General features: G+C 43.7%; 2 protein-coding genes across 9 annotated transcripts in view; one reads left to right on the forward strand and one right to left on the reverse strand.

Annotated features, from left to right (window-relative positions):
- The window catches only part of DTNBP1 (dystrobrevin binding protein 1), a 114,538-nt gene extending 96,764 nt beyond the window's left edge, over nucleotides 1-17,774 (forward strand). The window contains exons 8-10 of one of the 2 annotated variants that reach the window (XM_058555222.1): nucleotides 6,348-6,503; nucleotides 15,780-15,887; nucleotides 17,386-17,774. In XM_058555222.1, the coding sequence (XP_058411205.1) occupies nucleotides 6,348-6,503; nucleotides 15,780-15,887; nucleotides 17,386-17,603 (482 nt within the window). In that variant the 3' untranslated portion in view covers nucleotides 17,604-17,774. Of the gene's footprint in view, nucleotides 1-6,347; nucleotides 6,504-15,779; nucleotides 15,924-17,385 lie in introns of both variants that reach the window. The other variant, XM_058555221.1, reaches the window with a different exon arrangement.
- Nucleotides 17,775-18,571: 797 nt separating this feature from the next.
- Nucleotides 18,572-23,979, reverse strand: part of JARID2 (jumonji and AT-rich interaction domain containing 2) — a 258,502-nt gene continuing 253,094 nt past the window's right edge. For all 7 annotated transcript variants that reach the window (XM_058555224.1, XM_058555225.1, XM_058555223.1 and 4 more), the window contains one exon: nucleotides 18,572-20,513. In XM_058555224.1, the coding sequence (XP_058411207.1) occupies nucleotides 20,331-20,513 (183 nt within the window). In that variant the 3' untranslated portion in view covers nucleotides 18,572-20,330. The remainder of the gene's footprint in view (nucleotides 20,514-23,979) is intronic.

The following is a 23,979-nucleotide window of genomic DNA, read 5'->3' on the forward strand; positions in this document are numbered from 1 at the left end:
GGATTTTCACCTTATTTCTGCTTTTTTAAGATTAAAATTTTTTCACAATGTACATGCATTGTTTATGCAAAGAAACCTAATAAATAAATGCAAATAATTAAAACAAAAAAATAGTGGGTCCCAATCTTTAAGTTCTATCACGCTAACAGAATTTAGTGTAGTCTTTTAGTGGTCATGTCGTTTGACAGCCTATTGGCAGTTAAGTTTTTATCAAGAACAGTTTGGAAAGATATTTGTTTACTGTGTATATTTAGAAATTTGTTTAGAAATTTACAGAGGTTTCACATTTCTCCCTTGATCATGTCACATATATTTTAGTATCACCAAATTTGTATTCTCTAATAATGTAAAAACATCTGAATTGTAAATATTTATAGATTTGAAATTTATTCTTAGTCTTATATTGAATGGAAGATGCTCTCAATCTTTAACATTATGTAGAAATTACCAGAATTTTTCTTAACTCTTATTTAATTAAATTTTTTGTTTCACTTGTAACATTTTTGGATTAGAGAGATTCTCATTAACTCTTTTAACAGAGAGGTTTATCCTGGTTTTCCTCACATCCTCCATTTCTTTCCTCCCAGCAGCTTTGGGGGCCATTTTCAGTCATTAACACCTCACTGTCTTTTATTACTTATCAGCTCTGTTAAAAGGCTTAGTTGTGGAATAGGTTGAAGTTGTTTCTGAAGTGAGCTTGACGGATGTTTTTTTTATATTTCATATATCTTCTGCTATCCTTATGCCCCACTAAAACATATAATTGAGAATTGATTATACCATCTTCACTGGTAATGGGATTTTTGTTGTTTTGAGTAATTATCCATTTGAAATTGATAGTGGTGGCTGAAGCGGAAGCTGCAGTCAGATAAAGCTTGAGCGATGTCTGGAGTTGAAATAAAAGGAGACACAGACCTGGGTTGATAATGGAATTAAATGATTACTCCTGACTCCTGGTAGAAACTAACTACTGCATCTTTTTTGTATTCTTTTTTCTTTTTAATCTTAAGGCTATTTGTTGAAGTTCTTTAAATCTTTGTATTTGTCTGGCTTTCCTCAGTACAATAAATGGTGTCTTAAATGTGAACAAGGGGTCATTTTTCCTTGTAGAAAATGTTCTATAATTTATATTTTTCCATAGTCACTCTCAAATTCAGATGCTGGTAAACCTCTAGATTTGAAATATTCCCTCAATGTCCTTCCATCGTTTTACCACTCCCAAATGTACTTGTTTCTTGGTGCAAGCTGGACTGATGATTCCAGAACAAACAGCACAGTTAGAACATCGTCGCTCAGGCAGGTAGCTGAGGGTGCATTGTCTTAGCTGCTGAGCAGCACAGTTATTTTTAACGTGTCCATGTGCTTTTTCATCGTCGTCCTGGGTGGGAGCTGCTCAGGGAGTCAGGGAGCTGCTCTAACTGTCCTCAGTTGTCAGTGATCTAGCTTAGTGGTCAGCCCTGAGACGTAAGAGGGCTCTGAAATGAAGTGGAGCTGACAGAGGGCAGTTGGGAATATTTCAGTTACCTAGTATGTAGCATGCTTTAAAACTTAAAGCAGTGATTTTCCTCCTTTTCTTTAAGTCATTTTAAGTTCCCTAATCCAACCCTCCCTCCCTTTTCTGAGGGTTGAGACCTGATTAAATTTCATTTCAATATAGAAAACCTAAGATGAAAAACTACAGGACTTATAATTCAGAAACGTGAGATAATTGAACTTGTGAAGCAGAAGTCTTGAAAAGAATGCAAGTTTTCAAGTTACATAACTATATCTCTATAGAAAATCTTAATTCAGTTAAAACAAGATGTTCTTTAATGAAAACACCTTTGATAATTTCTACATTGATCTTTGTTTTGAGCTGCTTATTCTGGAATTATTTTTTTAAAAAATTAAGTGAACTTTGTTTGAAGTGTTTGAAGCATACCTCATCTATTTTAGGGTGACTGTTTCTAATGGACTTTGCAGTCGTGAAGTATCTGAACAGAGAGGTTGACAGCTGACGTGAAACAAATGAAAAGACATCCTCTTCACTTCCCTTTTTTCCTCTCACAAGTATACTCTAAGTTCCTTGCCGATTTATTAAGGGCACCGAAACGTGACTAATTCTTGAGCGTCTGAGTGGGGCTGAGAGAGTTAGGGTTATTCTTAGTGTCGTTCTCATCCTGGTTCATGGTAATATTTCATACTACTTCCTTTTCAAGAGTCTGTTTTAAATAATGCTGGTATTAATCTTAGCTGTCAGCTATGGTCAAGGTTATGTGCCTGATGATGCACTTCTGTTCCCTCCTTTAATCCTGCCAACAACCTTATGAAATAGGGATTTTTACCTCTCTTGTACAGAGGAGGAAGTTGAGACTCAGAGGTTGTTAGTTATAGCTAGTGATAGATATCCCAGCCTGGGTTTCTCTGGAAGCAGAGCCTGAGACGAGAATTTTGCTGCAGGTAGTTTGCTTGGGAGGTGATCCCAGGAAGCCAGAGTGAGGGAGCACAGAGAGGGAGAGAGCAAAGGAGGAAAAGTCAGTATTGGATGCATTTTTGAAGTGGGGCTGCAGTTCCGCCCAGGTCTCTGAGAAGTGTTCAGAATGCCTCCTAACATTGTCCATTCAGAGGACGTGAGACTGGGGCATTGATACTTCTGTCACTTGTTGGTTGAGAGCTGCCTTAATTCCCCAGAACTTCTGGGCTCTGCTGCTTGCAGGTTCTCTGGGACTCAGAGAATACTCTGACCAGAAAAACGTAGAGGTTTGTTTGCAGGTTCTCTGGGATTCAGAGAATATTCTGACCAGAAAAACGTAGAGATGCAAAAGTATGGCCTTGAGGTAGGACCTTGTATGCACACAAATGAGCTGACACAGAGCTGCCTTGCAGAGTTGCAGATGAAACCAGAGGTAGACTAAAAGGGGTGTGGTGTGAGGTGCCAAAAGGGATAGGACCCGAGTCCAGACCCATCCCAACACCCCGTGCTCTTTCCAAACCATGTCCCTGAAAACAAAGATATGAGATGGGGGTATAAGTTAGGGTGACATGGAAATATAGAGAATGCACATAATGATTATAATAGTGTGAGTAGAATGCACATCATTAGTATTATACATAGAATTATATGTAGTCGACAAGATTTACTTTCCTATTTGTGTTGCTTTGGTTAATATTAGTTTGCTTTCCCTGCATATATGTAGAGTAGGATACAGGAAGAACACCCAGAATGTTGTAACTATCGGAGAGTATAACTGATTGGGGATTAAAAATATACTCCATGATCAAGTTTTTAATCTATATGCATACAGAATTATGTTGTAGTCAGGAGTTGTGAAATGTGGTGTTGCATATTTGTGGGGGGTGGGAGAATGACTAAGGCAGATCACATAGGGCCTTGTAGACCATTGTTCATGGTAAGTTCTGCTATTTTTTTTTTTTTTTGTTAAAAATCACTTCATAACACCCCAAAGATTTTTTTATTGAGATATAATTGACATAAAACATTGTGTAAGTTTAAGGTGTACAACATGTTGATTTGATACATTTATATATTGCAGTGTGATTACCACTGTAGAGTTAGCTAACACCTCCATCATGTCACATAATTAATTCTTTTTTGTGATGAGAACATTTAGTATCCAGTGTGACAGAAACTTTGAAGTATATAATGCAATATTGGTTGACTATAATCACAGTGTTGTGCATTAGAGTTCCAAAACTTATTCATCTTCTAACTGCAAGTTTGTACCCTTTCATCAGCATTTTCCCATTTCCCCCACTCAGTTCATGGTAACTACCACTCTACTCTCTGTTTCTATGCGTTCAGCTTTTTTAGTTTCCACATATAAATGATATCATATAATATTTTTCTTTCTCTGACACATCTCACTTAAATGTAATGCTGTCATGGTCCATCCATGTTGTCTCAAATGGCAGGATTTCCTGCTTTCTCATGGCTGACTAGTATTCCATTGTATATATATTCCACATCTTCTTTATCCATTCATCTGTTGGCAGACACATAGGTCGTTTCCTTATCTTGAATATTGTGAATAACATGCAGTGAACATGGGAGTGCAGATATCGCTTCAAGATCCTGTTTCATTTCCTTTGGATATATACCCCAGAAGTGGGATTGCTGGATCATATGGTAGTTCTATTTTTAACTTTTTCAAGAACCCCCACACTGTTTTCCACAGTGGTTGTACCAATTTACATTCCTACCAACACTGCACAAAGGTTCCCTTTTCTCCATATCCTTACCAACACTTATTTTCTCTTGTTTTTTTCATGTTAGCCATTGTAACACATGTGAGGTGATATCTTGTTGTGGTTTTGATTTGTGATGATTAGTGATGTTGAGCATCTTTTCAAGTACTTGTTGGCCATCTGTATGTCTTCTTTGCAAAAATGTCTATTCATATCCTCTGTGCATTTTTTAACCGGATTGTTTGTTTTTTTATTATTGAGTTGTATGAATTCTAACATCCCAAAGATGTTGACACTCCCCAGAGATGAACCAGAAGGAACAATGCCTTGGGTGAAATTATTTTTCAGTGTTTTGGGCCCTAAGTCTATCCCAGGACAATAAGGTAGCTGAAACTTGCTGTTCTCCTGCCACACTCACCCTAGCATAGTGTCTGCCACAGGGTAGGTGTTGCAAAATATTTGTTTAAGGGAAAGAATTCAAGTTGTCATTTTTCGATTCTTCAGCCAATCAGACGTGGGCAGGGGCTGGAATTCATACAGACAGCTTATTGGGAGTATTCTCATATTGCTGCATAATAGATCACCATAAACTCTGTGGTTGAAAACGACACAGATTAGCTCACAGTCTGTAGGTCAGAAGTCAAGGCCCAGTGTGACTGGGTTCTCTGCTCAGGGTCTCACAGGCTGAAATCAGGGTATCAGCCAGGCTGCAGTCCCTGCTGGAGACTGGAGAAGAATCCATTTCCCAGCTCATTCAGGTTGTTGGCAGAGTTCCAGTTCTTCACATTGGTGGAACTGAGGTCTCTGTTTTCTTGCTGGCTGCCAGCCTGGGACTGCACTCAGCTCCTGAACACCGTCTGCCTTCCTTGCTATATGGACCCCTCCATCTTCAAAGCCAGTAAGGGATACTGTTCCTTGTGTCAGATCCCTCTTGCACTTCAGGTCTCTTTTTCTAGGAAAAGCCCAGGCCCATTTAAGAACCTGATTAAGCCAGGCTCAGCTAGAAAACCTCTCTTACTTAATGTCATCTGCTGTGCCACATAGCATAACCTAATCATGGTTGTGAAATCAGTCACATTAACAGACCTGGGGTTTATGCAGGGTGTGTACACCAGGGAGTGGAGTTCCTGGGGACCGTCTTAGAATTCTGCCTACCACACTGTGTGAGGTACAAAGGACTTGAAAGTTAAAAGCAAATTGAGAAGTAACCATTGGCCCACGTTCAAGGTGAATAATGGTATATGCCTGACCCTGATTTCATTTTTTGTATTCTGTATGCATGCCTTGAGGAACGATTAAACCACTAGAAAGTGTTTATGGAATGGTAAATTTGGGGTTCTTGTTTGTATGACAAGGCTAAGGCTGATTATATTAGTAGTTCTTGCCTGGTATTATTGACTTGGCCCTAATTCGAAAGATCACTGCTCACTTTAATTATAAAGTTATTTTACATTATTTCATTTGTTTCACATCAATTTGGGGTTAATATTTCTAGGCCAAATTTTCAGATGAGTAATCTGAAGCTCAGAAAGGTTAACTGACTCAGCAAGGTTGCATGATTGTAAACAGCAAAGCCAAGAGTAGACACTTTTCTGTTAGAAAAAAAAAAAAGTGGCTACACACTTGCTCTTTAACAAACATCGAGTCCTATGTGCTGGGCTCTGAGCTGGGTGATAGGATATTAAAATGAGTAATATATGGTCACAGTCCTCCAGGAACTCCAAGTCTTTACCTGTTGTACTGTAATGTATGTCAGCTGCAAACGTTTGATCACAGTGATGTGACTCTCAGGATGGGGGACATTCCACTTGAGTTAGTTGAAGAGTTAACTGGGAAGTGAGTGTTGAAAGACGAACAGCTGTTATGTGTGAAGAGTGGGAGACGTGGGTGGGAAGGTCCTTCCAGGCAGAGGGAATAGCGCCAGCAAAGGCATGGGACTGCAGGGCCTGGGCCCCCCCCCCACCCGCAACACCCCTGGGGAACAGGAGAAGTGCAGCTAGTGGGGGAGAGGAGGCTGCATGTATTGCAATCAGTGCCAGCCTGAGTTTGACAAGCAGATGTGCCACTGTGAGCCTTGGAGGGTGGATATGAGTAGGTATTTATACCCATTTCCTATCTTAGTCCCTTCCCAAACCCTGACCCAAAGTATTCTGTTTCCTTAGCTGAACTCGATGCAGAGCACACCCGGAAGGTCCTAGAAATGGAGCACACCCAGCAAATGAAGCTCAAGGAGCGGCAGAAGTTCTTTGAGGAAGCCTTCCAGCAGGACATGGAACAGTACCTTTCCACAGGTTACCTGCAGATAGCGGAGAGGCGAGGCAAGTTGGGGCAGGACCACTGGCAGCTGGCAGCGGGGACTCTCCTTAGGTGTGAAAGATGGTGTCGTGCTGCGCCCCCAGGGTGGGGTGTGGGATCAAGTCCTCAGACGTCCCATTCTGTTATCAGACCCTAAAGATCAAAGTGGATGCATCATGCCATATTTATCTTGCTGTTGTTTTTTTGCCTCTTCCTATTCTAGGCTTTTGTTGAAGGTGTTTAAAAGTGTGGAATATATAAAACAAAACAAAAAAGACAAAAGAAGCATTATCTATAATTCTACAGCACAGAATAATCCCTATTATTACTGTTTTAGGGTGGTTCTTTCTATTCTGTGTGTGTGAGTCTATTTATGTAATTGTTATCAAACTATACATATATCTGGCTTTATATCTAGCTTTTCTTAATATTATATGAAGATCTTTCCCCTTTTATTATTAAAAATTCTTCGAAAGAGTATGTTTTAAAAGCTGCATCTTCATCGTCAGGATGTCTCCTAATATACTTAACCAGTTCCCTAATTGAACATGTAGATTCTTTGCCTCTATAAATGGTGCTGCAGTGAACATCTAGATGTGTAAGTGTTTGTTCGTATCTCTGATCATTAATAAGAACAAACTGAGTAGCGGAGAAATCAGGTACCAGGCTCCTTCATCCAGCCTTTCCTTCCCAAGGCCTGGGTGCTGCGGAAGGAGGCGTTGGAGTGGGCAGGTGCAGCGGCGTTGGGCAGCTTCCATTGTCCCTCAGGCCGGCGCTGAGAGGGCAGAAGCAGCCTAGTTGCAGCGCCCATTCACAGGCAGTGTGGACAAGCGTCCAGGGCTTCCCTGTTTACCTGCCCTTCCATCCTCCTGTGCGTCTCATCACCTCCTGGAAACCCTCTCCCCTCCCCAAATCTGTCTGTAGTCAACCTTCCTCCTCTGCTCTGGCCTTTGTTCCCTATACATGCCTGTCCCTGCACCCCCACATTTATCTGTTACCCTTACTATGTTCCTTCCTTGTCACTCAATTCTGTGTCCTTCCCCAGGAGAGGTTAAAGAAATCAAAGAGGAAGGAAAGCAGTGTAGAGAAAACAGATTAATAGTAGTATGTGAATGCCTCAGAATGTGCTGAAGGATGCATTGATGTGGATAATGCTTTTCAAACTTACTTGCTTTCTCTGTATCTCTGAGTCAGCTCTCCCTCTTTGTATCCCACTGATCTGGAGTCTTCTTCATCTAGGAAAGTCAGACTGCGTATTCACTCCGAGTATGTCCAGTGTCAGTTTCTTTGGTGTCTGGTGTGAGTTGTGGGGAGAGCAGTCCCTGTGTGCTCCAGGGACTTGTGTCCTGTCGTGGGCAGGAGCTGAGGAGGATGCTGTCTTAGTCTGCTCGGGCTGCCGTAACAAAACACCACAGACTGGGGGCTTAAACAGCAGAAGTTTATTTCTCACAGTTCCGGAGGCTGAAGTCCAAGCTGAAGGAGCTAGCTGATTTAGTTCGCTGTCAGAGCTCTCTTCCTGGCTTGTATCTCCCTGTGTCCTCAGGGGCAGAGAGAGCTCTGGCTCTTCCTAAAAGGGCACTAATCCCATCACGGGGCCCGCCCTCATGACCTCATCTAACCCTAGGCACCTCCCAAAGGCCCCACCTCCTTAGGGTGAGGGCCTCAACACACGGATCTCAGGGAGACACAAACTCAGTTCATAACAGACACACCTGCTCTGGCAAATCTGACCCTCAGATTTGAGCATTACACCAAGCAGGCGTGGAGGGGGTGGAGCAGTGAAGAGAACAGGGATAGACACTCTTATTGCTGAACAATTGAACTCTGTCCTCGTTCAGTTCAGTTCAGCTCAGCAGACATTTCCTGAGCGCCTGCTAAGTGTTCAGCACACTTTTAGGCCCAGAGGAGGCAGAGAACGTGCAAGTGCCTCTTAAGAAGCCCCCATCGTCATGGGGAGCCGCCTGAGCGCACACAGAGTGGGAGCACGCAGTACTAGAATCGAGACAGGTCCGGGAGTCCCTCATTCTGTCGATAGAAAGCCCCGTGAGACGGGAACAAGCTGTGTACTGCAGGCCCCTCTGTGGCTCGTGTGGCGCAGTGTCTGGCAAAGAGAAGGGCCCAGCCAACACCCATTGAACAGATTTCAATTAAATGTTAAGAAAGTGAATTTTCGTGGTTTCAAGCACCTGAAAAATAATTTTCTTCATTTCAAAAAAGTGTTGGGCTCATTTTTTTTAAGGTAAAAAGACAGGAACATGTTGCCAATATGTGTGGTTTTGAAAACCTTGAAGAAGAAAATTGGAGAACTTGGGCTCTCGAGCTTTCTGCTTCAGCTGGAGCTGAAAAGACGTTCACAAACAACAAACAGGCCTCTCTCCACAGGGCTGTTCATAGCCGTCCCTTAGGTTTCCCAGCCTGGCGAGTCACACATCCCTTTCTCACAGGGTATTCATCTCCAAGGATGAACATGGGGGGTGTTTAATTTAGAAGAATCAATCAAAATAAAAAATTTCTACAGTGAACTTGGTATTTTGGACTCATTCCACTAAATCAGAAATAGCAGTCTGAATTTTTCTCACTTTCCAAATTATTATTTTTTATTTTATTTTTTTTTTGGTGAGGGAGATCAGCCCTGAGCTAGCATCCATGCTAATCCTCCTCTTTTTGCTGAGGAAGACCGGCTCTGAGCTAACATCTATTGCCAATCCTGCTCTTCCCCCCCCCGCCAAAGCCCCAGTAGACAGTTGTATGTCATAGTTGCACATCCTTCTAGTTGCTGTGTGTGGGACACGGCCTCAGCATGGCCGGAGAAGCGGTGCGTCAGTGCGCGCCCGGGATCCGAACCCGCGCCGCCAGTAGCGGAGCGTGCGCACTTAACCGCTAAGCCACTGTGCAGGCCCTCCAAAGCATCATTTTTTAATTAAGACAAAGGCATGGGAAGTTTTATCCAGAAAATTATCAGAGTAAAGGGTGGAAGGATATCTGACCACTTGGATGGTGGTAAGGCTGGAGAACCGCAGGGCAGGGAGCCTCACGGGCTTGAAGAGGAGCGCAGGCGGTGCCAGAAGCGCTGGGGCCGAGGGGGCCTGGGACCTGCTGCGGCCCAGCAGTTCTGAGTGCTGTCAGGACATAATTAGGTACTTGGTAAGACCCTGACCCAGGTTTTGTCTTCCACCTGACATGACTCCCGTTTCCCTGAAAAGCATTTATTGCTGAGTGCCAGGGTATCTGGACATTGCAGGCAGTTATGGACAGATCACCATGGAGATGCCCACTCTGCACCTATGTACTCCCACAATTAGATCTCAGATTCCTGCGGATCTCTGCTGGCCTGTAGGGCAGCAAAGTCGGGTCCTCTGGAGCCCTGTGCCCTCAGACACTCTGACTCTGCCCTTGAGTGTTCCAGAGTGGATCCAGTGCTGGGAAATAGAAGGAGGTGATGCTTGGGCTAGTGATGAAATTAAAGATAGAAAAGAAAGAATCGATAAAAATGCACCTATACTAAAATTCACATGGTATCTCCCAGAATACAATCTAGAATGTAAAAAAATCTCAAATACAATTGCCAGCTTATGATCTTAACTTTATATGATTATCTCCCCATGAGGGTTTATTCAGAACTTTGAAACTTACTGGTTTTCATTTTAATTAGGAAGTATTTTAAATATCCAGAAAAGAACATAACATACTCATGTTTCCATATTTAACATGTTAATATTTTACCGTATTTGCTTTAGATATTTAAAAAATGTTATGAAATATTCCAAACATACAAAAAGGTATAAGGCATTATATAAATAGCCATGTACTGACCACCCAGCTCAAGGAAGAAAACATCACCAACACAGTGCAGGCCCCACGATCACCCCTCCTCCCCTCCAGAGGTGACCTTCCTGACAGGGCCTTCCCTTGTCTCCTCGTACCTTTTCTATAGGACATTTTCCAAGACCGCACATGGCAGGCTTTGCAGATTTTAAAACTTCGTAGGGACGGCATTATACCATATGTATCTTTATGCAGCTTGTCTTCTCAGGCAGCCATGCTGATAATCATCCCTACTGATACGTTTCACTCTAATTTGTTCATTTTCATTCTTAAATATATTTATTTATTGCTGTGTTGATGAGTATTTTAGTTATTTCTTATTAAAAACACTGCTGTTATGGAGATTCTTATGTCTCTCCGTGTTAAGAGTTTCTTTAGGGCAGTAGTCTCAAACTTGAGCAAGCCTCACAGTCTCCTGGAGGGCTGTTCACAGGAGTGGCTGGACCCCACCCCCAGGGTTCTGATTCAGTAAGGTTGGGGGGGCCTCAGAATGTGCATTTCTAACTAGTTCCCAGGTGATGCCACCGCTGGTCTGGGGCCCCCACTTTGAGAGCCACTTGTTCAGGGTATGTAACTAGGATAGTAGTTAGTGAGTCATATGACATGCATATCTTTAATTTTACTAGATTCTGTCAAATTTCTTGCCAAAATATCTGCACCAGTTTACAGTCTCCATAGCCACATATGCCTGTTCCAATTACTCCACATCTTTGCCAACACTTTGTAGTGTCAGATATTTAAATTTTTGCCAATCCGTGGCTATGAAATGACATCTTATTTTGGTTTTAATTTGTATTTCCTTGTTTGTCCATTTTTCTACTGGTTGGTTGTCTTCCTTGATTAAGTGTTACACTCATCCTGGCCTTTGCTGATTACATCTGATGGAGAAACCTTCTCTCAAGCTGTAGCATATCTAGAGGGGGCTTTGATAAATGTGAGTTTATTTTTAATGTGATCAGCTTTGCCCATCTTATTGTTTATGGTTTGTACTTGTGTGTCTTGTTCAGGAAATCCTTCCTTCCGAGTTATAAGGACATTCTACTATGTTTTATTCTAAAAGTTTTGTTTTCCATTTTATATTTGGCTCTTTGATCCACCAGCAGTTGATTTTTGTGTATATTGTGAGGTAAGGATCCAATGTTAATTTTCTCCCGTAGCAATAACTATCTGTCTCAGTACCGGCATTCTCTCTGCACTGCCTCATATTGTCTTCCGTCAACTTCAGTACCTCATGAGTCTTTTCTAGGCTCTTTTCTGTTCCATTTTTCTCTTTGTCTAGCCTTGGGCCAAAACTGTACTCTCTTAATTATAATTCTTCATTAAGCAGTGGTTTTCCACTGGGGGCAATTTTGTTCCCTAGGGGACATTTGGCAATGTCTGGAAAGTTTTGCTTGTTGTGACTAGGGGTAGGGCTGGCATCTAGTAGATGCTAGTAGAGGCCAGGGATGCTGCTAAACATGCTACAATCTACAAGACACCCGACAACCAAGATTGTCTGGCCCCAAGTGTTAATAGTGCCTAGGCTGAGAAACCCTGTTCTATAGCAGGTCTTGATATCTGGTAGAGCGATTTCCCCCTACCCCTACACATATTTACATTCTTTTTTCTTCAGAGTTGCCTTGGCTCTTCTTGGCTTTTTTTCCTACTATATAAATTTTAAAGTCAGATTTTCAAGTTCTATGAAAAAAAACCCTGTCCAGAGTTTGATTGGAATTGCGTGAAGTTTCTACACTGAAGGAGAACTAGCACCTGAGTGGTAATGGATTCTTCTGCACGTGTATATGGTGATGTCTCATCATTTCTTTCCTAAGTGGGGGGGTAGACTTGCCTCTAACACTGTTGAAGACCAGTGATTTCTTGGGGAGAAGAGCTACCTATTCTTTTTCTCTGATGGTTCTAGAGGTTTCTTATTTCTTAATTTTAGCAAGTGTTCCATGGAATTTGTTCGGCTTGTCTTTAGTTTTCAAATATATTAGCATTACATTGTCCATAATACTCTTTTCAATCTTTGCAGTATTTGGGGTTGGGTTTGCTTTTGCATTCTACAAATTGTTAATTTGTGCCTTTTATCTCTTTTCTCCATGAATCTTACACCAAATATATTCAGGTGTTTTCTCCAAAGACCCAACTTTTAGTTTTGCTATTCCTTTCTCCTATATCTTTATTTCATTAATTTCTGGGTTTCTGTTTTTTGGTCTAATTTAAGTTTAAATAATTAGGCTTGATTTTCAGCATTCTTCTCTTAATAAGCCATTCAAAGCTATGAATTTTTCACTAGGGTACCACTTTATTTAAATTTTTCCATTAAGATTTCTTATTTGACTTGTGAACTGTTTAGAAGTGTATTTTTAAGTAATGTGTGAAGGTCCTTTTTGTTAACAATTTCTAATTAAATTTCATTGGTAGTTGCAGAGTGGGATTTTGATGTTTTTTTATTCGAGACTTACTTTATAGCCTGATTCACAGAGTTTTCCTACATGTTTCATGTGTACTTGAGAGAAAGATTGTTAATGACAGGCATTGAGCTCCATGTGTCCATTTCATCAAGCTTGTTAACTGGGTTGTTCAAATATTCCCTGTTATTACTAAATTTGGATTGCTTAGTTATTATCAAAGAGATATATTAAACCCTCCTTCCCCCATGATTATTGATTTGTTAAATTTTCCTTGTCATTCTTCCATTTTTAACTTTAAAAACATAGCCACAAAATATATAGTCACACAGAAATTTGGAATTACCTTCCTGGTGAATTGAACCTTTGAAAAATCATTAAGTACTATTTACCCCAATACTGCTTTTGTTTCCCCTTTAAGTCTATTTTGTTTGATACTAATATAGCTATGTCAGCTTTATTTTTTAAGTTGTTTGTCCACTTCCCATTTTTCCTTAAACTTTTAATGTTTTTGTGTCCTTGTTTTAGGAGTGTCTCCTATAAACAGAATATAGCTAGATTTTATCACTTTAATTCAGTCTTAAAATCTGTTAACTGGTAAATTTGGTTCATTTACATTTACTATAATTACTGACATACCTGACTTCATTATCATCTTATTTGGTGCTTTCTGTGTTTCTGAAAGCTTTTCCTATGTTTGTCCAATTTTACTCTCTCCTGTTTTAAAAGTTTTACTCCTGCCCTCTTAAGAGGATGGCACAGACAGAAAAAGGAGCCTCTGCTCCGTTCAAAACTGCAGTCAAGGCAAGGCCATACAGAAGGGCCTCCATAGCCACAAAAGAAAACCTGTATGTCACCCACCTTCTGGCAGCCCAACACGGGGCACAGAGGAGTGCCAAGAGGAACAAGTTTGACCACTGTCCCCGACGGTCAGCCTTGAGGAAGCTGCAGGACAGCACTGCCTTGGTGTCCCCGGTGGATGTCAGGATCAGTCAGGCCGTGGAGCAGCTCTGTGACATCAACACGGCCATGGCCCAGGTCAGCGCCCTGGTCAAGTCTGATGCAGACCATGCCAACTTCAACTGGCTCCTGACTACACTGCTTTGGATGTTGCCACTTCAAGTGGGATCATCTAAACTATAATAAACTTTCCTCCAGCTAAAGATACACATTACATACTTATTATTTCAGCGCTGAACTTGAATGATTTTCTGGGCCTAAAGAGAATCCGATTCTCACCTTCCTCCCAGATAAAGCAGGGGCCTAACACTGCTTCAGCTCTCACCACACCACCCCCGCCTGTCGACACCACTATTGCTCAGTCCTTTAATTCTGCCAGACTGAATTCCCCAAATTAGATAGTTATGATTGTGTTATTCAAAGTTTATTTATTTATTCACAGATTTACAGGTCTCTTCGTTTAACATGCTTTCTTGCATCTTAGACCTTCCTTCTGGGATTCCTCACCATCTTCCTTCTTTAAGTCATACCTTTAGTGCGAGTAGGTTCATGGTAGTGTTGTCTTGACAGTGCTAGTATCTTACACTTGATCTTAAATGCAATTTAATGATATATAATTTTAGAGATGACATTTATCTCACCTCTTTGAACTTCTTATTCCACCGTCTTCTGGCTTTTATTATTGTTGTTGAGAAGCTGTCAGTCTGTTTCCTTGTCTCTCCTAATCTGCCCTTTCTCTTTGATGTTCGTCAGTGTCACTGCAGTTGCTGTGAAGAGTTCTTTTCTCTCTCTCGCTTGAGAGAAAATATATTTTGCTTCCTAAATCTGGGACGTCAAGTCTTTCGGCAAATCTGGAAAACAGTCAGTCTCTTGGAATATCACTGTTCCCCACGTTGTCTCCATTCTCATTCTGGAACTGTGAACATGTTTAACTTTTGCATTTTCCATCTCTCTTAAGCTCTTTCATACTTTCCATCTTTTTATTTCTTTACTGTAGAGAATTTATTCAGTCTGTCTTCTGGTTTACTAATTTTCTATTTGGCTCTCACTAATCTTCAATTTAACTCATGCATGGAGTTTTAAATTTTAGTGATTAAATTCTTCCTATCTGAAAGTTATCTGGCTCTTTTTCAAATGCCTGGGCTAATTTTTGACACCTTCCTTGTTCATTTTTTTATTCCATCTTTAATTTCATTAAAATATTTAAAGTCACTTAAAATTCTTGGGAAAGGATCCTCGTAGTGAGTTTGTTTCGGCTGACCATCACTCATAGTGACGTATTTCCACGTGTGTGCTGTCAGTTCTGGATTGGACTGGATTTTGTGTTTTTATATTCGTGCGAGACCCGGGGTTAAGGGTGTGTCCGCATCCAGAAATACTTTGTATTTGCTTCTGCCAGGCACCATCATACCTGGGGTGACTTAACTGTAGTTTTCTGGACCACGGAGATAGTTTACATAGGAACTCCAGCTCCGAGGCATCTCTCACCCACGGCCCACGCCAAGACAGTCTTGTGGCCTCCTTTTGGTGGTGGGATGGTTTTTTTTTTTCTGTAGTCTTTGCTTTCACTGCAGGGAGCTCTTGGTTCCAACTCACCAGCTTGCAGATGCCCAGACTTTGTCTGTTGTTCTGATTGAAGACTATAGAAATGTCAGAGGGGCAGTGAAAATCTCAACTGGAACTATAATAGTTTGAGGGCAGCTGCAGGCGGAAGGCAGAGGTGTGTCTGGCAGGGCAGCTGCTAACCTTGTGCTGCTGCAGCAATGTCGGCCTCTTGGAGACGGTGCCCTGCTCCCAACAGCCAAGATTGGCTTAATGCAGAAACGGGTTTGTTTTCAGCACCTGCAAGCAAAGGGCTGAGAGTGAGCAGGAAAACTGCTATCGAAGGTGTAAAAGGTAATAGTAACATTGCCTATAATGATGGATATCAAGTACCAAAGTGGGATGTGCCATTTAATAATACGTTGCTTCAAGTTGTATTTTAAAATTTTTGGAGTAGCAGGCAGGAGGTATAATAACTAGAAAACACAATGCAGTTAGCCTAATGCAACTGGAGCTCACCTTTTCAAGTATTGCTAAAGATAAGAAATCTACTTTCTTCTTGTGCTGGTCTCTTCCCAGGGCCCGTGGGCAGCATGTCGTCCCTGGAGGTGAACATCGACTTGCTGGAGCAGATGGATCTGACAGACGTCTCTGACCAGGAGGCCCTGGATGTCTTTTTGAATTCAGGTGGAGAAGATAACACTGTGCTGTGCCCTGTCTTAGGTAGGGGGGACAAACTTGCATAAACTTAGCCATACTTCACATTATTTCCTTCCACAGGGAAACCATCAGAGTAACTGGATCAGTCACAATGTACAGATCTCTAAGCTCAGTCAGCTTCTGGTTCCACCAGCCCTCGTCCACCCGTGTCTGGTGTCACGGTAGTGGGCAAATGCAACACTGGCTGTTGCAGTTGTGAATTCCTCCACGATTTTAAGTGCTCTACCCAAATACCTTGAGAGAACAGAGAGCTTGCTTAATTTGTGTTTTACTTCCTCCTCTGTCTCAAATTAATTTGGGTTGGGTTTGTGTGGTTATTTTAAGGATTGGAATTTGGGGGAGGTGGGAGCTCCACTGTGTGGTCACACACCCTGTGCTGCTCTGAGCATACATGTCTTTTTTTAAACTCTCCCCCTTCATTCAGCAGATTTTTGTCTCTGCTGTGGGCAAGCCCAAGGTGTGTGTTAAGCACTTTGCTGATATTTTACAAATTAGTTGCAGCCCTGCGTGCACTTTTACTCCGGTTAATGCCTTCCCAGAATTTTGTTCCTCATTCACTTAGCAAACATTTACCAAAGACCCAGCCCTATACCTGGGCTCCATTTGTTTTCAATTGCAGACCGGTCCTTCTGGGTGGGTCTTCTTATATATACATCATTACAAAGAACGTGTTTGAAGTTTTTCCACATACAAAAAGAGGGACAGGCTTTAAGCTCAGTCCTTCAGCAGCACCTTGTCCCCTCTAGACAGCATGCCCAACCGCAGGCTCCACTCCGCCTCAAGTCGAGTCCCTCAGGGTTCTTGTCCCCTTGGGTTGTCTTGAACTTCTCAATGAAGCAGCTACATTCGCCTCTTCTGGAAAGTCGCTGGGAACAGTGTTGTCCCGGGGCAGGGGCCCCCTGTCGTGAGAAGGCTGGGGCACTGGAGATGGGGATGAATGCTGGCCCCTTTCCCCAGAGTTAAGATGACATTCAGAAACAGTGACTCCATCATCTGCGTATGATTTTGATTAAGAGCTTATCTAGTTCTCATGACATTGGAGAACTGCCAAAAGATCAGTAAGAGTTTTCTCTTAGCATTGATTTCTCTGCATTACTTCAGGGAATGTAAAGAAGTGAATCTAGATTATCAAGGTCACATGGAATGCTCCTTACAGAAATGCAGTGTGTGCCCCTGGGCCTTCAGCACAGGATTTTACTGGATATTGTTGAAAGGGTGCGGGATCTTTCCATCTGTCATAGGTAGAGGGTCGGCTCAAAATCCCCTAGCTGCCTCTGGCGTCACCCAGCTCAGCATTTCTGGGGACAGTCCCTGCACTGCAACAGGCAGCCTGGTTGTGCAGCCCCCAGACACCGCAGCAACAGTTACACCCCTTTCATTCTATGCAAATTCCAATGAGCATCTTGGGTGGCAATTCTAAATTGCAATATTTTTGTGACGCATTTTTTTCTACTTTATTTTGCAGGGCCTGAATCAAGTATCAGTCAGAACGAAGTTACTCTTCAGGTTCCAAATCCCTCTGAGTTACAAGCTAAGCCGCCTTCCCTACCCTCTGCCTGCACCGACCCAGCTGCCCAGGACCCCAGCAAAGGTGGGGAGTCCCCCGTTGTTCAGTCTGACGAGGAGGGAGTTGAGGTGGACACTGCCCTCGCCACCTTACACACCGATGACAGTGACTCCTAAATCCGGGCGCTTGCTTTCTCTGACCACCTTTGAGGAAGACGCAGCCTTGTGCAGAATCCCACCGTGAAAGCAGGTGGTCTTAGGGAGGCTCTTGATTTTTACACAGTTGCCAATAATGTGTGAGAAAATGGACTGAACAGCTGACAATAAAGTTTGAGGACTTGAACCTGAGAGAGTACGTGGCCCCTTTGTACAGAAAGGCTTGTACATGCACACATCCTGTATATGCAGGAGGGGGCGCGGGTCCCCGAGACACTGAGGAGCCTGTGTTGGGCAGGGCTGGGCCAGGAGAGGTTTGTCAGTCTCCGCACAGGCTCGGCACTGACCCAGGACCCCAGGACCCCTACTCTGTTACAGGTAGAAAATTTTGCTTCTTCTAAACTATAACTATAGTCAAGTCAAACCCAGCTCTAACAAAGCTTGGATTTCCATCTGATTGATTGATTGATTGATTATTACAAAATTAACTAACAGTCCACCAACCAGCCCCTACTTTAATACTAGAGCACAGTCTGGGCCCAGAGGAAGAGCAAGCAAGACAAATCAGCAGTCCACTCTTACTCCCGACAGGAAACTGGTCACACACAACTCTTTTTCCCTTTCACCACTCCTCACAGCCCAGTACCCAGCAGAGAAGACAGAACGAGGGGCAGTGCAGTGCGAGGGGAACCCTAGCTCGCGGTGAAGGACGGCTGCAGGGGGATGGCCCGCCCAGCCCGCCGGCTGTCATGGTGCACAGGCCCGCGAGCTGGGTTCCAGTGGGCCACACAGAAAGTAGGGGGAAAAACAGCAGCCACGTGGTTTTGCTCAAAGGGGATTCAAACCACCCCCAGCAGATGCAAAGTCAGCAAGATTAAAATGTGTTGTTAGCTCCACTCCCTGGCTGAGGGGAGGGGTTCTCAGCCCTCCACCCATTTATCAGAAAAGAGCTCATTTCATTCACTCATCTTCCACAAGACAGACAAATGTCCAAAAAACTTTGTTTTTATTATTAAACCTTGTAGTACAAACCTGAAAAGTAAACAAAAAACTGGCAATAAACAACATGAAGTCTTCCCTCCCCAGGGAGGAGTGCAGAGCAGCGCTAATAAATTAAATGTCAAACTGTAAGCCATAGGCAGAAGTTTACTGTCAAAAAGAGGGAAAGTACACAGCAAGGCCATAAAAACCAGACAACCACATTGGAAAACACTTGACTCTGTTCATGTAATTGTTAAATATTCCAAAACAGTTCAGTCTTCTGCAACAACAACCAACAAAGTGTATCACAGGACGTTCCTGACAGTCCCACTGGCGAGCTCAGTGCAGTACGGGTAGCTACGGGATCGATGAGTCCAATCATGAAACAAAGAACAGCTTGTGAAAACAGGTTCCCTTTTTTATTCCACACATACTGTACACACAACCGGAGAAGGGCAACAGCTACTCCATTATTATTTTTTTGTTGTTGTTCAGTGATGTAAGCAGCACTTATAAATGTTACAAGAAAAACCCTGTAAGCATCCAATCCAACCGATGAAGAAACTGAAATGTAAGGCTTTTCTTCATCTTGTCTTCTCACCCCCCTCCCCACCCCCCACCGAGAAAAAGGCTCAAGTATTTAAAACAATTTACAGGCATATGTACAAAAGGGAAGGGATTCTTTTTTTTCTTTTTTTTCTTTTTGTTACAACATGAAGAGAAAAAATAGACAAGATGAGGGCAAATGCATTTTCACATTCAACAAGAACTGCAGACCTCCTAGTGGCTCTAAATGTGATCACAAACGAAACAAATTTAAAAAGAAAGATTAATGCTGACTTGTGAAGGTGTCAAACAACAAGCAGTGAGATGAAGATGGAATGTTAGAAAGATTGCACATCTATGACAAAGAAGCACTTAACGGCTTCACTTTTTTCTTTTTTTTTTTTTGTTAAGGATGCTATTGAAGGGTTTTTTGATAAAGTAGCCAACAGCACCAAAAAATAACAGAATGGATTTCCTAATGAAATCAGGCACAGGTTTTCCTCACGTGACCCCTCCAAGGCAGGCAGTCTTTTTCTTCTCTCTCTTGCTTTTTCTTTTTTCCTTAAACAGATGCATAGTGATGTGCTGGTAAAGAGAACCTAGTCACTCCAATCTCCTCATTTTGCCTATGGTTAGGAAACAACGTCCGCCTTCAGCTGCCATAACCGCCCGAAGAAACAGAATGGGGGTTCTCCGGTCTTAGAAATTACAAACTCATCTTGCACATAACAGAAGAAAAGACAGCCAAAGTAAAGCCATTTCTTTTCAAGTTTTTGTGTGTCTGTCTCCTATCCCTTTTCCTCTCTAGAAAAATCTGCTCACATGACTGATGGTTTTAAAATTTGTTCTCCAAACTTCACCCTCTTCAAAAATGGGTTAAAAAGCCTTTTTTCCCCCAACAGTTACAAAAAAAAAAAAAAAAAGTCAAACAAAAAGGCTTTTGTCAGCCACAGGGGCAATACAAATTAATACAGCCCCCCAAGGGTTTTAAAACAGTGAATATACGGCAGTTTTAAAAATCTGACTGCAGTATCTAGGTATTGTAAGTACAAAAAAAAGTTCAACAGTTTAATGCTAAAACAAAATTAGTTCTCTAAAACCAGAAGAAAATCTTCTTTAGAGCTAGTGCAAAGACAGCTTGTATCCTACAGCAAGTACTCCAAACTAGAATATAATAATTACAAAAAAATATATGTCGATCGACCAGGGGTGTTGGCATCTTCACGAGGAGCTCGAAGCACTTTTGGATGAACTGGAGGAGGAAAGCCGGGCTGGCAGCACGTCCACGGTCGCTCTCTTGCGGGGCCCTCTTTTTGGTGTAGGTTTACTGAGACAGTTCTCAATGCTGCCGTTTTTACCAGATACCTTGCCACAGATCTGATTGACCAGACTGATAATTTGTTCCTGTTTGGGGTTGAAAGAAAGACACAGAATTAACAAACCAGAAGAGCGTGTTCCCAGAACCACCCAGGGAAAGGTTCAGGAGAACTTGCCGGCCAGGCTGGGCAGCCAGTCACCTTCATCAAAGCCAGTCACGGCTGAGATTTCTGAGTGCTGCCCGAAGAGTATGCCTCAGGAAAGCTGGGACGGCCTTGAACAATGTCCCCCACGGATTCCGAGCTGCAGTAGGCTTGAGGAGGAGGCCCCTAACTGGGCACCTTAAATAAAATGCTTTCCTTCCTAAGGAGAAACGGTTGCCATTTCTCACCTGAAAGCCAGCATGGCACAGGGCAGGCTCCTAATCTCCCTTTCGTCATCTAAAAATCAAGGGAGCCTAATAGCACCTCCTAGTGGCTGTAAGGTTGAAAAAAATTCATATGCTAAGAGTCCTGAAATCCAGGACGTCCCATTAACTATACCCAGGAGGTATGTACCTGTCTCCTAAGAGCTGATTCCCATGTGTCTCCACGTTCATCTGAGGTCTACGGATCCCTCACCACAGAGCCACATCACACACCTGACACAGACACGCCAGCCACAATGGCAGGTCTCTGTCCTACTGCCAACCACCAGGGAGCCTCTGTGGGTCACCCATACCACTTCGGAGCTTCAAGATGTCAACCCACAATGAGGCATTTGTGAGAGAAGACTCACAGGCATGAGGGCTCTAGTCCTCTCAACTTGCCCCCCTGGAAAGTGACAAATGCCTGAAGCTGCTTGTTTCACTGGCTACTCTGACACTGGAGCCTACTGAACCTGGTCTTGGAAATAAATGAAAACATTTGTCTTTAAATATTTGTTACTTCCTCCTCAGTGAAGGGGAGACAGCAAACAAAACAAGCATTCCTATAATTCACCCAAAAGAACCATCTATCTGTTGGTATCAAAAATACTTCTAACTTGAACACAACTCATAACCATCCAGTTTTAAAAGAAACCACGGGAAAGACTATCAAAATGGCAGGTGGCTTGACATGCATTTCAGGAGCACCTGCTCTGGGCCAGGGAGGGATGGAGCCATGGAGACACGCAAGGGAGGAGGCCATCCCTTTACTCCAAGGCCTGAGGGTCCGCTAAGGCCCGGGGCCTGCTCTTTGTCCCTCTGGAAGCAAGAGCACCAGGAGGCTGTCATCACAGAGGAGTGAGAGGTGTTGAAGTAGTTAAAGGTCAAGTGAAAAGCAACTGAAAAGAAATACAGTTAACAGCGCCCTGGGAAGGGGCAGGGCTGTGTCTTTGTAAAAACAATTTCCGTGGCCATTTACAGCACTTACGATAAACATGCTAATAAAGAATAAACAGATGAACTTCTTTAAAACCCAGTGTAAGGGCCCAGACATGAGATTTGTCTCCTGGGCGCACAGGGCCTTAGCACAAGAGCCTGTGGAGGGCTCACAGGCTATTGCTGAAATCCAACCCCGAGCCAGAAAGTCCCCAATTTAAAAAAAAAAAAGCACAGTTCAACTCAACAGGGAACTGACTTGCAGATTTTCATTTACTGAAATAAATGAGGCCACTGGCGAAGAGGCGGCTTCTAAATACCTTTTTCTCTTCCTTACTCCTCAAAACCAATGATTAAGCTTCAAACTGACAGACCCTACAAATGTGATTTCATTTCCCAGGCTTTTGGTCACGTTGTAGCAACGTTGTCTTGTAGCAACATCTTGCTACAAGATGGGCTGGAGTGGAAACTAACCCCTATTTTGTAGAGAGCCTCAAAGTCACCTTGGAGAACCCCCGTGGGCCGCAGCTGCACTCTGCAGGCCGAGGGAGAGCTGTTCTGACTCCTCCACTGGGGGTTATTTTTAACCCTGTTCTGACGTTTGCCATTGAAGTGAAGCAGCGGGGAGGGCACCGCACAGTGGCTACTGCCTTCCGGGAACATGCTCTTTAAAAACAAAGACGATGCAGAGATCTATTTTCAGCTTTCTAATCTTATAATTGAGCCAAAGGCTTATCAAGTCTGACCCACGGCCTGAGCCCTGCAGATGCACTGACCCCTCCTGGGGGCTCAGGTGGGGAGGCAGATGCGGTCACCTTCACAGGACCAGCCTCCTGGGATCTCGTGGGGCAGCGGGAGTGGGGGGAGCAGGAGAGAGGCTCCCGCTGCTGGCAGGTTTGGCCTCAGCTGTGCAGGTCGTGCCCTGCATGCAGCTCCTGGCCAGTGTAGACACCACAGGGATGAGGACCATGCTTCAGAAGACGATGGCCAAGAGCCTGGAGGAAGGCCCCCAGGTGCCACGTGTGCAGCAGTAGGCTGACCAGAAGGGGTGACATGGTCCCCACAGCAATCTGAAAGGTGACCCCCAAGAAGGGATCCAGGTCAGTCAAGAAGTGAAATGTGCCTCCTGAGGGGCAGGGTCTCATTTTGCGGGAAGTGGCCAGTTTATACCTGAAGACACAACTGACAGCAGCTTGGAGGCATTTACAGTAACACGCTGGGAAAGGCTGATGGACGACCCAGAGGGAGCGCGTGCTCGCTACTTTGGGATGTGAGAGCCTTGGGTGCAGGGGCTTTTCCTGCGATCCCGTCAGCCCTCCATGCTGGCTGAAGGAAGCGCTGTCATCTATAGGGGAATCTAAGGGACTGCAGAGGCCGACCAACTGGCACAGAAGGGGCTTCAGATGGAGTCTGTCTCTGAAGACGACTAGGGGTTTTCAGTAAAGACATGCTGCGTGAAGCACAGAAAACGGGAAAGAATGAGGGGAAAGACCCTTCCGGACACCGAAGGGCGGCTCCTTACATGAGGGTGGAAGCACTAGAAGTGGTGAGAACTGGGTGGACCTGGAGTTTATCTGGAAGGTGGAGCCAACAAGATTTGCAGAATTGGATAAAGAGAAAGGCTCCATGTTTCAGCTGAGGACCCCTGGGTGAGGACAGAGCCCGGTCCCAGCTGGATGCAATTCCCTGCCAGGCACGGGGCCTGGGGGAGCTTTGAGAGCTACTCCTGCCTCATGTGCCACATCCCTGCTGCCTGGCTCTGCCTGCAGCTTAGCAAGTGGCACACAGGCCTGCCAAATGCATATCTCGCTCTGAAGTTCTCAGATGGAGATTAGATAAATTCTTATGAAGAGAGGCCGAGCTGCTGTTCGCAGGGCTTCCATGAGAGGAGATGGATGGCATCTACTCTGAGGCACCACAAAGCAGTCACCCCGCCCCCTCAGCCCTGAGAGACAGCTGGCAGAGTTATACTGGTCATTTTGTGCGGAAATGGGCACCAGATATCCCAGTCAAGCGTGGGCTGGGATTCTAGGGTTGACGGAAAGCTCTTTCTCCTCACTAGAGCTGCTTCACCACCGCTGATCCACAACAGAACTTCAGAGCAGAAATTCCCTTCCCAGGGCTGTCAGCTGCAAACTCTAGGGGAGGGACACCTCTACAGGCACAAGTGCACCAATGTGCTTAGCTGTGGCCAAGGCAAGAGACTAATTC

This window comes from Diceros bicornis, chromosome 14 (assembly GCF_020826845.1).
Source record: "Diceros bicornis minor isolate mBicDic1 chromosome 14, mDicBic1.mat.cur, whole genome shotgun sequence".
In the NCBI taxonomy this organism is placed as follows: Eukaryota; Metazoa; Chordata; class Mammalia; order Perissodactyla; family Rhinocerotidae; genus Diceros; species Diceros bicornis.